A 17,647-nucleotide genomic window follows, 5' to 3' on the forward strand; every position below is an offset into this window, starting at 1 on the left:
GCCAAAAAATGTACTTAAATACAGTACTCAAGTAAATGTACTTTGTTACTATTAGCAATCAGTTTCCCGCAGTGGTCATTAGAATGGTTACAACAGCTGATGATACAGCAAGCATTCACTATTCCACCGTGTTTTTAAGTTGGATAAGACTTAAACACCACTGCAACACCTACCTCCACAACAACTGCTACTACTTGGTCTCTAGCTTGTGCATCTGAAAATCCTACAATGCCTTGCATTTCTCACAGCAGCTCATGTCACAGTCCTATTCTTTATCCCCTTACATAGTTGAATGTCATGTATTGCCCCTTTCAGTGTCAGTGGGCCAGTAGTTTTGAGACCCTGTTTTCTCTGCAGGATCTCTTCAGCAAGTCAGACCCATTTTTGGAAATATACCGAATCAATGACGATGAAACCGAACAGCTTGTGCACAGAACCGAGGTAAATATGTCATATTCCCCCTTCATTTGCAGCAACACTTGTTTGTGCCACTTTGCCTCATACAGTTTGTAAATGTGTTCCTGCTCTAACAGGTGATTAAAAACAACCTGAATCCTGTGTGGGAGCCCTTCAAAGTGTCTCTCATATCCCTGTGCAGCTGTGATGAGGAGCGGAAGCTCAAGGTAATGGATTTTTATCAACTGTCCACACCATTAAAAAATACAGGCCGACAGAAAAACATAGATAGAAAACAGAGCCTCAGAATGAAAATGGATTACTTAGATATATATTTGATGTGAACAGGGTAAAAAAGGATTTCTGGGTAACACTTGTAAAATATTACCCAGAAATCCTCACAAAATTTTGAGTAGGGAACAAATGAGGAATGAAGGAGGACCTAACTGCTAGTCAACCATTAGTTAATGAGTAATTCCTAATCAATTTTTATAGAGCCGCTAATGATTAGTTAATGAAGAAACAAGTGAGGAACAACTGTGGAGCCAACTGCAAGTGAACCATTACTGAATGAGAAACTCCTGATCATATTTAGGTTCAAGTTTGTAATGCTTAGTTAATGAAGAAACAAGTGAGGAACGAATCAGGAACTACTTGATTATTGATTAATTATTAATAAGTACGTCCCTAATGATTCCTAATGGAGGGCAATACAGTAGATAATGATGAGTTACTATAGGACAGACTGGAGATCCTGCATTAATCATAAGGTAATAATTAGTAATTAATAATTATTAGTGGATCAATCATACTGACCACTTTCTGTATAAGTGGTTCCTGATTAACTGGGGAATGGCACAACTAGTAAAGACTCATTTTAATTACTAGTTATTAAACCTTAGTCCCTTACTAATTCATCATTACCTTATGATTACTCCCCTGAAGTAAAGTTATACAAAATACTGAGTAGTGACTGAGTAGTCCTTCATTATCTCATAGTTAGTTGTTCTTTTTGTGTCTGTTATAATAAAGTGATACATACTACTGAATAGTTACTGAGTAATCCCTTGTTAACTTGTGATTACTCATCCTTTTTGTGTTTCTGCAAGTAATGTGATACATAATGCTGAGCAGTTACTAAGTGGTCCCTCAATTCTGTTTACTGAATATATGAGGGATAAATCAATAGATTTTCTATAAATATTGTATGTATGACCAAACCAGCACAGAGAAAATAGTAAACAGTGGTGTTTATGTGTGTCACAGTGCCTAGTGTGGGATTATGACTCCAGGGGGAAGCACGACTTCATCGGCGAGTTCTACGCCACGTTCAGGGAAATGCAGAAAATTTCCAGTGGAAATAAGGTCAGTGAATGGAGAGGTGGAGCAGAGCGGAGGAGAGACAGCCGTGTAACTGTTTCATCCATTTCCAATATGCCTCTCACATTTGACTCAGATGAAATCCATCCCAGATGAAACAAATGTCATGGTGCTTACGATATATTGCCAAATGTTCAAAATGCCTAATTGTTGCTCCTGTCTTGTCTGGTCTCGCTGTATTTAAGGTGACGTGGGATTGTGTGAATCCCAAATACAAACAGAAGAAGAGAAACTATAAGAATTCAGGAGTTGTCATCCTCAGTGACCTTAAGGTAGGAAGCTGCTGCAGAAATATATCAACAGAATCATCATCTTTTGTTTTATTTAATGAAATAGCAATAGAAAAGCCCTTTTATATTCACATCAAAACTGGATCCAGGAGCTTTTTTTAATGAATTAGTAGTGATATATGCCTGTTTGCATGAATCTACTGTACATAGAAACAATCCTGTTTGGTTGTGCATCTAAATTAGAGAAGTTCCCTCTTTATACCGAGAGTTTTTTTAGTTTTCTTTGCTTTGACAAGATATATCACAGCAATGTTTTTTTTTCACAGTCAACAGATTTGTTTAGTTGATTCTGTTTTAATTACCAGATGCTTCAGAGAACATAGCTGAATACTCGTTCTTCCACCCAAACATCCCTTCTGAGGTTTTGCCTTCAAGAAATATTTTCTTCTTCTTCTTCTTCTTGCAGCTCCACAGAGTGTACTCCTTCTTAGATTACATCATGGGAGGATGCCAGATTCACTTCACGGTAATTTGAGCTGTCTGTGTTTAGAAATGCAGCAATGTCACTGAGCTTTGTAACTGTACTGGTTCTAGTTTTATGAATTAGAGAAGACTGTATGTATTTGTTTAATATCATATTTCATATAGATAAACAGACTTTGGTATGGATTTTCTTTGGTGGTCCATCAGCAGGCAATATGCAGCAAATATTACATTCTATCACTGTGAAGCATTATACAGTATTCAGTGATGAAATCTAAAGTACATTTGCTCAAGTATTTAAGTACAAATTTGAGTTCAGTTACTCAGTTACTAGTTGGTTTACAGATCAAGATTTTTTCACACAAAACTTATAAAAAAGAATAAGAAGAGCTGAAACCATTAGTCAGTTAATCAATTGACAGAAAATTCAGAAAATTCTTTTCAATCATTTTTCATTCAAAAACATTTCGTGATTCCAGCTTCTCAAATTTAAGGAATTTCTTACCTTTTTTACACCGACTAGATGTCCAGATGAGTCTCCATTCAGTTAAAGTGTTTTGGCCAGCAAAGCAAGCACGCTATCTCAACTACCTACAACCAATGTGTTCTCATCCCAAATCATCACATACCGATGAAATGTAACCGCCCCTCAGCGTCTGATTCTGAGACAGAAGACACCCTTTGGCTGCAGTATCTGACATGGTCATAAAGCCGTTTTTAACACACATGATAAATGCAGTCAAAAGGTTGCAGTTTGGCTGGTTTAGGCACAAAACTACATGGTTAGGTTTAGGATAAGACCATGTTCGGGGTTACCATGACTATAAAAGTCATGTGATGAAAGTCACATGTCACTGAGGCAACTCAACATGAAAGTCACATAATGTATGTAAGTCACATGTCACTCCATGCTTGTGACACAAAAGTGAAAAGTCATGTGACGCATCTGACATCATGTTCCTTACAACTAATGTTTTGGTTTCACATGTGACAGAAACCGAGTGAAAGTCGTGTGTCTGTTTGAGCCATCCATGCACCTCACCTCCTCCATGTGCAGACACTCTCCCTTTGTATATTACATCAGCAGCTCAGGGCATCTTATACAGCTGTGGATGGGTCTACACTGAAGTCACTTGCAACGCCTGGTTTGTTGGTCTGTGCCGTGAATGGGTACCATTCATGTCTGTATGAGTCACCAAGGGGTGGTGACATTTTGTTGGTATCTGATGAGTTGGGAGTGAGACAGCAGCTCCAACAGTGTGATGCCACTTTTACATTAATGCATGCGTAAAAAAAAAATCTAATGACATTACTTTTACTTTTAATACTTTAAGAACATTTCACTGATTTTTACTTATATACTTTTAGTTAAGTAACAGTTTTAGGGTAAGCTTTTACTTGTAATGGAGTATTTTTACAGTGTGTAAAGGATGTGAGTTCTTATTCCAGTCCTGAAAGTATTTAAATATCTTTTTTACCCCTGAAACATCCCCTTTTGGTGTTTTTGTCCGAGAACAGTTAGTTTTCTTGTGTTCCTGTTGTAGGCAGCTTCAGGGAATAAATTCAAACCCTCTTCAACTCTTGCCCTTTGGTCTGCCCTTTGTATTTCTCCCTCTCATTCTCTGGCTGGATTACTGAAGCAATGAATATTAATACTGAGGACTGCCATGGTAGATGCAGTTCCTCCTTGTTGAAATACTTGCTTGCTTGGATCTGCAGTATATGGGAGCTGTAGCTGCTTCAATCTATGTGGGTGTAAAAAGTGCAAATTCCTACCTCTGATCAGATAATTTATACCGCCATTAGGCATATTGCAGGCTTGTTCATACGGAACGAACAGCCAAATAAAAGTCTTAGCAAAAAGTTAAGTAGCAGAAGAAGAAAACTGAATTGATTCTGTCAGATTGTTCATGTTGTAATTCTTTCTACCAGGTTGCCATTGACTTCACAGCCTCCAATGGAGACCCCAGGAACAGCTGCTCATTGCACTACATCAACCCGTACCAGCCCAACGAGTACCTGAAGGCTCTGATAGCAGTGGGGGAGATCTGTCAAGACTATGATAGGTTTGTCAATCTTTTGTTTTCTTAGGCTATGAGGTGCCTGCAGGGATTGTCAGTTCCTCGTGTTATTGTGAAAAAAGCTGCAGAGTGCTTCCTTGTATCCCATTTCAGTGGGATCTCGCACACTGAGTGAAACGAGCCACTCCATCTGAACCACGGCAAAAGGACTGTAATGGAAATCATGGTGTACTGAATGGTGGAGACAATCCTCCAGGTTATTACATTCCTGCTCACTGGTTTGTTATAGAGCTGATGGAACTGAACTGTTGACCGCCATCCTCCATCCTCCATCCTCCATCCTCCATTCTCCAGCCCCGATTCATTTCTTCACTGAAATGCATTTTGCATTTTGAATTAAATCTAATAGTTGAGTTACAAGGTTTGCATTATCAAATAAGCAGGTGGTTACTTGCAGCACAAACACAATTCTGTTTATCGTCAACGCCATGTTCCCGTTGGTAACTCAATTTTAATCTGTGTTAAGCCCGGCTAAGTAATGCATGAGAAAATGTTTGTACCGAACAAAATTAGAGCAAGTAGATTTGGCCTCCACTGGCATTATTTATGCATGAGGCTAATCTGGAGCTGGAGATGCTGCCTGGTAGCAGCAGTCAAGGACACTGACACACTGGACTCTGGACACACACCTTCATGGTTGCTTATTGACTGGCCATTTTTCAAAATAGCCATTAATTTCCATCTTTTGACAATCTGTCAGAAAGATAACATTTTGACCTTTATATCAGCCACAGGCATTTAAATCATCAGCTTTGATACTGACGGATTTTTGGCGCAGATTTCTGAGCGATTTGTTAATTTATTTCTAACCCAGTCTAGTGAAACAGTTTGGACAAGCAAATAATTCTACCAACACCACAAGTCTCATAGATTGATTTTTTTTAGTAAATAACACAGTAAAACTAACCATAATGAACATTAAACAGTTTAGAACTTCCACGTGTATATAAATACATATTTAAGTCAGTATACAAATTATATTACATTTAATATCATTTGTTTTCCTTATGTTTCCTCTATGGCACTACTAAGAAAAGGCATGTTATGATGATCAAAGCATAGATATCCTAGTTTTGTGTTCAATTTCTTGCAACATCATGACTAAGTAATGAAACTTTTAAATCTTGCCTGACTTACCTGCACTAAGTCCCTCCTCACAACTGCACTCCATTCAGTCACATTCAAAATTGGTCTGGTTTTCTGTTTGCATGCCTTGAACAGATTTCAAAGAAAAAAGAATATAAATATATACAGGAGTGTGTGGTGTCCTCTGCTCTTGAAAGGAAAAATAAATCATCAGCAGGTGGGGTGTGGCATAGAAAATCCAAGGTGTGATGGAAATCTTGTGAGCTGGTTAACTCATGATTGAAGAAATCTCGGGAGACCTTGAAGATGTATTAGCATTTATTAAAGCTGGATTGAGGAGAAAAGAGGAGCAACACAAAGTGAATCGCTGTGAAAGTGCCATACAATTCTGAAGGTGTCCTCCTGTTGAGGAGTATTTAAACTTTCTACAGGGAGCTTTCACATTGTGTTGATTTCAGAGGACTCTGTGGACTAAATAAATGACTACTGAATATAATGTCAAAAATAACATTATCTAAATAAAAACCTCCTCCTGTTTTTTAATTGGCTAACCCACTACTTAGTGTTACTTTAACTGGGAAAATGTAAACACAGGCTCGTTTCATCTGATTTCAAGGAGAATCCAGTGGCAGCCATTAAGAATAATAGCCAATCTTCTCTCTGATGTTCTCGTTTGCTTGTGTAGGTCGTATAGAAGCATCAGTATTAAGTTTACATTGTTTTATAACTGGTTAAAAAATCCTCGTAGAAGCTTTTACCTTGGTGTTATAACTATACTTTTGCTGTGGTACATGCAGCACCTTCTCCTCCAACTCTGTGTCAGTCTGTTTGGTGTATGGTAGAGCACAAACATACAGTATCCTCCTCTGGGAGACAGAGACAGCATCAGGACCGCTGCAATTGCCAGCCCAGAAAGGAGGCAGAGATACTTGAAATATGCTTTTAGAATTTGCAATTCACCCCAAACATGACCTAGTCATTTTAGCCTGAAGGAAGAAAATGCACTCACACAAGGTACTCAAGAGGATGATTAGAAAACATGAAGAAAAGAAATAAAAAAGTGCCTGTAATTGCAATTTTTGCAATAAAAGAGGCGTATTTATTCTCTTTCAAGTGATTTCAAAGAATTTTGGAGGAAATTATGGAATTCAGGCAATGAATCAAGAATCAAGAAATTGTTTTTGGTACAGTTACAGAAAGGTTTTAAATGACATATTGATGTTTCAAGATGAGTTAATGAGTTAATGACTCACAAGTATGAAGAATTCAGATAATCAAAAATAAAAGCTAAATCTTTGTCAGACGATAGTTGATAAATTCCATGATCGCATTTCAGCCAGTGTGTTGTGTCACTTTTGCTCTGCATGCAACCATAGCCCCTAAAACATGACTGGTCAATACTACTTGCTCCCAATGACATGTCTCATCTGTTGCCTGCAGATTCTGCATATTCATATGCAGATATCTGTTTATAGAGCTCATGGTGATGGTGGAGGACATATGGACATATGGCCTTAATAGTGGGCTAACAAAATTTAAAAATATACAAACAAATTGATTGGGAGTTTGTTACAATTAATTCCTCAAACCTTTAACTGATAATTCTTGTCACATTTTTCATAAAAATAATGAAAAGTTCATCACGAGCTTGTGTGCATATGTGTTTCAAAACTGCAATATACCTTCATAACCAGCAGGAAAATCACTTAAGTTGAGTGTAGACTTTGCTTAGAGATAAGACCAGCAACATTATTATTTACAAGTTGATGAAGTTGGAAATTCTGGTGATTCTAGTTCTGGTGGTTAAGATACGTAAAATATGACTGTTGCATTAGTTGCATGGCACACCCCACTCCCTATCCTCATGTTTTCAGTTGGTATGTCTACTGTCACTGTCACAATAAAGGAAAAGTACAAACATATGCAGCATATCTGTAGAGAATATAAAATAGATGAAATGTCATAAATTAATTCAAAACAATTCAACACGTCCTCTTTGACTGTATAACCACATAGGACTTAGTTAGATCACATGTAATCAGAGTATAGTACACACACAAACACACATGAACACACACACACACACACACACACACACACACACACACACACACACACTTATGCATAAGCCCGTGTGCATGTGTTGTTTGTAAGGACAGCGTTGACTGTCCTGCACGTACATCACAGTCTCTTTGCTCACAGTGGCGGCTGCATGCACTTTCTCCTGTGGATAACTCAATGATACACTTTCCTCTCAGCGTCTGCTGCAGCTACTGGTCCTTCTTAGCTTGCATAGGCTCATTACCCTGAACCACAGTCGAACACATGCAGAGACAGAGGCTAACACCAGGATAGCAGCCACTTCAAAAAGAAGTGGGAGGCATTATGGCTGGAGAAATAACAGCGTGGCGTAGAAGCTGATGTAAAGACAGGGGAGGAGCAGCACTAAAGCTGTTTGAATAAAGAGGAATAAAGTTAGGTTTTCATTTGAGAATTCCTGCCACCATAAATGAAAATACTGACTGATACAGTTATAGTCATTTACAAATATGCAAAGAAAACTATAAGTTATTTCAGGTATGCTTGCAGGTCCTCGCTAATTAATCGGAAATTATTTATAATATGAAATGTTTCAGAGAAAGACCCTCTCATCTGTCGAAATTAAGCCAGATGAGGATTAACACTCTGACTCCTGATTTATGCAGATCCTCCTATTGAATACCAGGGGAGCACTGTCTGGTTAATTATAGCATCCAAAAGATAGCACTGGAGACACTGAAACCTGCTTGAAAATTAGCAGCTCAGCCTTGTAGCTTTATCATTTTCTTGTTTACATATAGTCTATATATACACAACATCATCACACATGGAAACGCGCCTCTGGGCGTGCAGGCACCGCAAGTGTAGGCAGCCCTCCCCTCTGAAGTTGGAGTTGTTATTGAGGTGTAAAACGTGGGCATGCAAACCTTTTACCCTTTAGTGAATGTAGGTGATGTGGGATTTTAGAGTCCTTGCAGAGGAGTGCATTATGGAGCTGGAGTGATTAGCTTTTGTCTGTGTGGGCAGAGGCTCGTTTACCTTGCTGCGAGGCCTATTATACCGGGCACATTTCCCTGTGGCACCTCACGTGTGCAGGCAAAAAAGTTAGAAAACAAGGACAACCATGCACTTTACAGGGATGAAAATGACTTGTTAGTAGCTTTCTTTGTCCTCTTGTCTGGGGTGAATTTGCTGTGTCATGTCCCAACTCCTAAAGAGTTTGATGACCTCCCAAGACTTGTAAATAGTGAAATCAATTCATTAAGGTTCCAAGGGCAAATTTACAAAAGTATGGAAAGGGATTGAGATAATGAGCGCTGTGTATTGGCCTTGTTAACAATAACAAGAATGCAATACATCTCAGAATAAAATTGTCTCAACATGAATAACGGCTTCCCTATTAAAATATTTTCATTAGAAATCTTTCTTTACATTGTTAAAGCTGATACAACCTGTATAATACCAAAAACAGAATTTGCTCCTTCTTATTATTTTGCATTCACACAACATGACATGTGTTTGAAAGGTCACAGTAGTGGGAGTACAGTGTGTTTTCACTGAATGAGAGCTATTTTAATGAAAATGAATAAAAAAATGAGTTGAAAACATTTAAATGTTGAAGGTGAGTTTATAGCAAAGACATCTTTTGTTGTATCGGTGTGATATCTATTAATTTCTTTGTAATATTGCTGCTGGTGTGTTTATATATCTGGATACAGTACAGCACATTAGCTGGGGCATGTGGAGAGGATGCATTACAGAGAATAAATGTTGGACTCATTCACATGCTTATTTTTATTTTTTTTTTTGGAACAGAGTGTAATGATGGTAACTAAATATGCACTCAAACTGCCCATGTAGCACATTCAGAGATTTCTTTTTAACTGAGCTCACATTCTCCAAAGCCTACAGCCTGCTGCTGTTACCATTTGCAGCCACTGTAAATATAATAATGCAAGGTTAAAGAAAAAGACACATTTTTTTTCTCCTTCCTTGAGGAGTAAAATAACAATACAGTCCCAATTTTAAAAAAGTGGGGATATTGTATGTTATATAAATATAAACAATACAATGATTTGAAAATACTTTTTGACTTATATTCATATGAATACAGTACAAACATAAGATAGTTAATGTTCAAACTAACCGACTTTATTGTTTTTTGTAAATATACACTCACTCTGAATTTGACAGCTACAACATGTTCCAAAAAAGTTGAGACAGGAGCAACAACAGACTGGGAACGTTGTATAATGCTAAAAAACTGCTCAGGCAAACAGTCCAACAATTTAGGAACATTTCTTAATTTCAAGGTATTTAAGGATTTTACCATCTGCAATCCATAATATCATTAAAAGATTCAGACAATCCAGAGAAATCTCTGCATGTAAGGGGCAAGGTCGACATCAATACTGAATGCAAGGTCAAATTGAATGCCTGTGACCTTCGATCCCCCAGGCACCACTGCAATAAAAACCAATATGATTTTTTAGCAAAGATATTACTACATGGGCTTGGGGAAATCTTTGCCGGTCAACACAGTTTGTCGCTGCTTCTGCTAGTTAAGACTCTGCCACACAAATCAAAAGCCATACATCAGCAACATCTAGAAACTTCACCGACTTTTCTGCGCCTGAGCCTCATCTGAGATGGACTGATGGGAAGTGGAAAAGTGTGCTTTGGTCTGACAAGTAAATATTTAAGATGGTTTTTGAAAATCACAGACATTGTGTCCTCTTGGCGGAGAGGATAAGGACCATCCACACTGTTACGAGCACAGTTCAAAAGCCAGCATGTCTGATGGTATGTGGGTTGTGTTAGTGGCCATAGCATGGCTAACTGTAACATCTGTGAAGGCCCCATCAACGCAAAGGTACATACAAGTTCCCTAACACTTACTGAGTGTTGTTAAAAGAAAAGGTGATGTGACACAGTGGTAAACATGCCCCTGCCCCATCCCATCTTTTTTGGTAATGTAGCCTACAGGTACTGGTAGGAGTGAGGTTGGGAAATACAGTGTGCATCCCCAGTAATAGAGAACTTTTGCGCGCATTTACGCACCAGGCACAACAGTGCAACTTCTCGGATGATCTAATTCCATTTCCACTGGAGAGTGGTCCTTTTAAGTTTAAACTATAGGTTTTACTTTTTATGCTTTAATATTTATGACATTTGCAACAGTGACATTATTGAAAATAACCAAAAGAAACCTCCTACACAAAATAAATCAATCACCCGGAAAGCATGGGCTGCTCAATATAATTTAAAGGGCCTACAGCCTACAGGGATAAATTACTTTAATGAGTAGAGAGGCTGCTTTCAGTTTCATTCCCATGTGTGGAGTAATGTCACTGCAGCAAATATTAATTTAAGAAAATATTATATTTAAGCAACTAAACTAAACTTGACAGGAGAGAGGAAACTCTCCAGAAGAAATGAAATTAAATAATCAAAGTTGTGCTGCTGTGCCTCTTGCATAAATTTACACACAACACCCCCCCCCCCTCTCTCTGGAGATACACCCTATTTTCCATTTGATCCATCCATTATTTATCAAAGTGTTGATTTTCATGACCCAGTCCACCTGATCTGCAGACTAACTGCAGCGCCTGTAGTTGTAACTGCATCTGTCTGTGCATCACTACTGTACAAGGTCCAGCCATATACTAGGTCTTGACCCAGACTTGTTATTATCTGTTTCCGTTTATTCTCTGATTCTGTTTCTGGTGCTGCTACAACATCAGCAATTACCACTACAACCAATTATTATAGAACAACTAAAACTTGCCAACGTGAACTTGCTTCCATCAAGAGCTCACAGTTTAGAGTTTGTTGATCACTCAGAGGGTGTAAAAATCATCACTCTGCCAGTGTTTATTCAAGTCCACACCCATCAGAGTTAATTAAACACTTCTGATAACTGCCTCAAAGCCATATTAGCTCCATGAGTGGACAAACAACTCTCCAATCAACACTTGTCAACACACCAAATAAATCAGCACCTACATTAACACTGTAAACTTTGCTCTAGAGTAAACAAATCAAATACATCATCTGAAATGTTTGTGCCCCAAACTAAGATTCTGTTGAGCTGGAGATGTGATCTGTGATTGCACTGGGATGGAGGATTTGGGGTTGTTTGTCAACCATGAAGAAGGCATGTACAGTAGATGTTCTGATAAGTGAGGCAGCCGTTGGAGAAAGTTGTCTTTGTGCAAACATTCACTGATGTGACTGAAAACAAGCTTTGACAGCTCTGCTGCTTATCATAAATGACTAAATCTGTTTCATGTGGCAATCTTGAAGATTTCGGTCCTGGTTGATTGGGCTGCACCTGTAGTTACTGTAACAGCAAATGCGGTTTGATGCATTTTTTCTCCATCTTTCAGTGAGCAAACGTGATCTGATTCTATGCTGCATACAGCATGAATCTGCAGACAGCAGGACGCAGTGGCAGGAGCTGGTTACCTTGCTGAGAGGTTGAAGATGTGCGGCCTGTCCCCTGCAGCTCTTCATCTAACTGTGGCTCGCTGTGGCTACTCTTGACTGTTCCATTACTCCCTGCAATATATCAAACTGATCTGCTGTCGAAAAATGATGATGAAAATGACTGCTGTCTTGTTTTGTAGGCGCAATTTTGATGAGCACCAGTTAAATACTTTTACAGCATTTTGTTTCCAGGAAAATCACCACAGACAATCCAGTTTGTATTACTGCTAATATATAAATATTGCAATACTTTAATCTCAATCACTTCGCAATAATCTCAATCACTTCTGTGTGGCTAATAATTCACCATTGTGTAACCTCATTTGGCAATAGTGACTTAACAGGCATTTACTTAAGTGAAAATCTTCTAGATTGCCTTTTAAATACATATTTAGTTTAATGTATGTCCTTATACTATATGGCATTGTATTAAAGGGGTACTCCAGGAATTTGTTGAGCATTGACTTATATAGTGATGGACAACCAAAAGCTTCCCAAAAGTGAAGCCAAAACATCTTGATCACCCCCTGGTGGTTGGCTGCAGTATAGGTCAGAAACCGTACCCTCCATTTTACTTCAGTTCAGCCAAACTAAAACATAAACAAACATGTCAAATAATTTTTTCCCCAAACATATTCTCTGTCATTATAGGTAGTTATCATAATGCTGTTTCTTCAAGTGTTACTTTTTCTGATACGTTTTTCTGTTTAAGTTTTAATTAGTTATTTGATGCTATAAAAAACAGGTTTTGCTTCATGATTGACAGCAGAGCTGTGTTTGCAGTTGAGTCAGCCAGCTGTATGAGCAGTAACTGGAAAGCGTAGCTCAGATCCTGATCACTACTGCACACAGACTGGCTCCAAGTGGTGTCACCAGCACATGGTGGCAGCTCTAGTGTTGTATCCTATTTTGACTTAATTTTTGTACAATAGGAGGAAGCGGAGATGCATCTTTATTTATATCAGTGGTTATGACACTTCCATGAACTTAGGGTAACTCAGGAGTGTCTTTTGTTAGACTCTGGTAAAGGCCCATGTCTTTTAAAACAGTAGATAAAATAAGTAAAATAAATACAACAAAAATTGTCAAGAGGACTATCTGAACAAAGATACCCAGTAAAAACATGCCAAAAAGCTGCCATTAAGCCATTAAGCACTGCAAATGGTGGCTTTTATTTTTGATTGCATTTTGCGATTGATTGAATCCTAGAGGAAAATGTTCCACACAGCTACTGTGTCACTGAACCATCAAGTAGGCGAGTGTTGAGCGCTGCTGTTCAGTGTATCTAAATATTCCCTTTTATACCTCAAATATCACATTTGTTGTTGTCGGCAGCCGGAAAGGTGTGGACTACAGGGTCGGGTAACACTCTCTCTGCTCACTCACATATACCTTGCTCAAAATTCAGACACTCACATAAAACGCACAGCCTTGGTCTTGTTATTCATACAGAGCTGTGCACCCTGGCCTTTGACAAGGAGCACACAATCCACCAGAACAGAGCCTCTTACAGTAAAATCTGCCCATCTAAATGGTACGATGAAAAATGGAGAGGATAAAGACTGTGAGAAGCTCTTTGAACAGGTGCAGACACTGGCTGCAGGGGCTGTGGGATAGATTTCAAATTGTAATTCGAGCTTTTAGCATTTATGAAATACAAACAAGAAGGGGGTTTGCCCTTGGAAATGTGAACAGATGGATAAGCTATCAATATTTTTCAGATTACTGTCAAATGCTATCCTAGATTAAACTGCAGTAACTCTATTATATGACTGATTAATTTGCTTATCTTTTCAGTGACAAAAGATTTTCAGCTTTGGGGTTTGGTGCCAGAATCCCCCCAAATTATGAGGTGAGTATCTCTGTTCGAATCTCTCCTCTGCCTGTCTTTCAGGCATGAACAATATGAACCACATTATGCATGCTGTGTATTCATGTGTTCTTATCATATCCTGATATTTTCCACCACCCTGAGACTCTACGGTAAGTAAGCTGATTTCCATTACCTGTTTCACGACACAATTTGTCATTCTGTCAAAATTTCACATTTACAATTAATTACCAAGTGTATTTTTATTCATAAGCCCCTTGTCTCAAAATATCAACTTGTCTGGAGAAAATAACATGTTCTGATGACACAAAAGCCCCGTAGTGTTGATGCTCAATTTACATAAGAATTCATGAGTTTGAGAGCATTTGTTTAAGCGAATTGGACCAAAATCCTTCAGTGATTCTGAATAGAGCACAGACAGTATGGAGTACTGGGGGGGGGCGGCTTGTGTTAAATGTAAGACTGTACTGTGCTATGTGTCAATGTGAAACAATGATAATTATCATTTCAATCATGCAAAGATTTGTAGCTCAGTAAATACAAACTATTAAATATTTCAGAATTTACCATGACAGTGATTGCCTCACAGGAGTCATATTTATTCTACTGCATGCTGTTGCCACAGTGTGGTCGGTGGTTCAGGTGAATGCTAATTAAGTCATTAGACTAATCATCAACTGCATCTATGAACTCATACGCTTCACTGGTGTTTAGGTTTGATGGACTGGTGCTTTTTCTCAGTATGTGTTGCTGTGCTCTCTAGTATCCTTAATTATGTGTTATCCATACTAAATGTGATTAGAAAATAAATATATGATCCAAGATGTTCATTTTCCAGCCAGGGATGTATTAGAAAGTAAGTTGTGTGCATAAATTCACATTTTACTCTAGAGACAATGGTCTATTGTGTGTGTGCATTATTGTTTGTTTGTTTGTTTTTCCAATTTAACAAGACATACAGAACACACACACATAAACTCACAAAACCACGGCTCCAGATCCGCTCCATGTCTCCCCCACATGCACATACAACATACCCACTAAAAGAGGACCTTACTCAAAAGGAGAAGGTAGTAGACAAATTCAAATTGAAAAAAAAGGAAAAAAGAAAAGAAAACTTACATTAATATATAAATAAATACAACATAAAATAAGAAGAGGAAATATAAACAATCCTGGCTTATTCTATTGACTAATGGTGTATCATATCTGATACAGGCATTGGTGTCAAATCTTCACTTTTCATTTACAGCCTCTGAAATATTGGTTTTAAAATTTAATGATTCTCATCAAAAAAATTTGTCAAAGTTCAAGTTTAGAAAAGAACATCCCTAGGTACTTACTTCTAATTTGTTTTGTTTGTTTAAACCAGACTCTGGTGCATGTGCCTGTTTAGTACAGTTGCTGGTGTGAAAGCTGTTGAGCAAACTCTGTTGTGGACTGAACAACCACGCCAAAACCGTCCTACTCAGGTGATCCGTTGTGCAGTGTGGTTCACTGGGTCTGAATGCAAACAGACAAACCACGGGATTTTATGATAATGATGTGTGTAATTTAATGTGAATTTAAAGCCAAAGTACCATTGAATCTGTCTGCTGATTGCAAACTGTTCAGGAGGGAATATATTTATGCAAATCCTTTGGCAACATGTATGTGCATCAGCGTGTGAGTGCAGGGATTTTCCCTGATCAATCTGACAGTTAAAAGCGGTTCATTGAGTCCATTAAAAAGTGTGTGACAACCATCTCACAGAACTCCCCTGAAATAGTGCTACACAAGATGCATGTTTGTCGTCCCGTCTTTATCTGTTTCTCATTATTCATAATACACGTTCAACTTGCAGGCAAATACCTATAATGTGTTTAATCGGTTATTTCTTGGTGGGCTCTGTGTGACAACATAGATCCTAAATAAACTAAAGATATGCACAATTAGTCAACTTAATGATAAAGGGCTGCTACCCTCGCTAGTTGACCAGAATCATCAAGTAATTATTCATATTTTATTGATATACAACACTGGTAACTCTTGCCACTAAGATGTTACACAGCTGCATACCGGCAGCCACCCTCTCCCTGTGCTAATGCCAGATGTTGTAATTTAGAAAGAGATCAGAAAGAGGGACAGATGAAATTTTAGAAAAACACAAAAAAAAGGCTAATAATCACTGGATTAGAGCAATGTGTTTAATACATTCACTAGACGCATGTGGACATTAACCTGTAAGGAGAGCAGGCTGCTTCCGCTGGCACTGCTTATGTTACCCACGCTGCAAAACAATACGTCGTTTACCCCCGCAGGCCCTGTGACCTGACTTGGTCTGAAAATATTAAGCATTTATGAGTTTTTGTCACATTTTGTTGTACAATAAGCAACTCCCATAATGCAGGGGAACAGTGCCATTTAAGATATGATTTGGCTATTGAAGAAAGTTTTGAAACGACTCTTACACACATTATTTTTGGGGATTTTTTTTTTACCTTATTTATTAATAAATTGTACACACTTTTTTTTAATACTTTAAGAGTAGTCAGTTATTATAAATTATAATTTAGGTTTAACCAACAGGGAATTTAGTTGCTAGGAACATCCTTAAAATAGGCACATAAAAAGTATTGAATTGCATCATGTCAACTGAGTTTGATATCTTATGTGGGTCCTAATGGTGTAGGATGACAATTATCAGAGTCTGAATCCTCTTGTTTGTAAAACCGCACCAGACCTCACCAGGCACAAATGTGTAATTTCTTCCCATTGGTTAAGATCAAATTGACTTTACAGCTCGCATGAACCTGTATGAGTATCTTAACATTGAAAAATTTAATTCATCTGCTTCATCCGGACAATTGAGTTTAGTATTATCACAGTCTCTTGCCAGCATAATCAAACAATCCCACAACTGTGATCAGATTTAGATTAAATTTTTTTGCTAAACCCTGATTAGTGCTCCACAGCATGTAACATCACCTTTTTTCCCCAAATGATTCCTGCCCTCTAAAGAACGAAAGTGACTCCAAACTTTAACTGAAAATTTTGTGTTCACCCCTTTGTTCATTGCAAGCCAACAACTGAGATAATAGGTTGTCAGGGCCTTTAAATCCTTACATTTAAAGAGTTTTGTTTTTGCGCTGGTGTTTACCCCAAAAGATTTTTATGTACTTGGCCAAACAGGCAACGCTATAAGATAAGATTATAATAAAGAATTCTGTGTTTGACCTACAGTAGCAGGAAAAGCAGAGGTGTAACTAATAACATTACCAGTGCTTAACGATACTCCATTTCATTTAAGTGAAGCAGCCTGCACAATAACAGAGCGTTACAACAGCAACACCTAAATGGAAGACAGCCATTATTAATGTTATTAGTTATGCCTGTCCATTCCCTGCTATGTCATGTCAAAAGGTCCACTGTGGAACAGACCTGTTAAATGAGATACAAAACAAGATCCCAATGCAAAAACTAAACGGTGGTCTGTATGATTAATTTCTCTTTAGGGCTCCATATCTATCTATATGCTGACTGAATTCAGGCTGTTAATCACATTAAAGACAAAAATGACTTTTTAAAAAAGTAGCCAGCTGGAGAGGAGTCAGTTGTCACTGATCTGGCTGACAGTTGGTGCTTGCGGAAAA

At 38.1% G+C, this 17,647-nt stretch overlaps 1 protein-coding gene across 2 annotated transcripts in view; it reads left to right on the forward strand.

Annotated features, from left to right (window-relative positions):
- The window catches only part of cpne7 (copine VII), a 55,084-nt gene that overhangs the window by 25,825 nt on the left and 11,612 nt on the right, over nt 1-17,647 (forward strand). For both annotated transcript variants that reach the window (XM_084717338.1, XM_084717330.1), the window contains exons 7-13: nt 358-441; nt 534-623; nt 1,663-1,761; nt 1,962-2,048; nt 2,473-2,532; nt 4,422-4,555; nt 13,982-14,036. In XM_084717338.1, the coding sequence (XP_084573464.1) occupies nt 358-441; nt 534-623; nt 1,663-1,761; nt 1,962-2,048; nt 2,473-2,532; nt 4,422-4,555; nt 13,982-14,036 (609 nt within the window). The remainder of the gene's footprint in view (nt 1-357; nt 442-533; nt 624-1,662; nt 1,762-1,961; nt 2,049-2,472; nt 2,533-4,421; nt 4,556-13,981; nt 14,037-17,647) is intronic.

Source organism: Lutjanus erythropterus, chromosome 1, assembly GCF_056507025.1.
Source record: "Lutjanus erythropterus isolate fLutEry1 chromosome 1, fLutEry1.hap2, whole genome shotgun sequence".
Lineage (NCBI taxonomy): Eukaryota > Metazoa > Chordata > Actinopteri > Lutjaniformes > Lutjanidae > Lutjanus > Lutjanus erythropterus.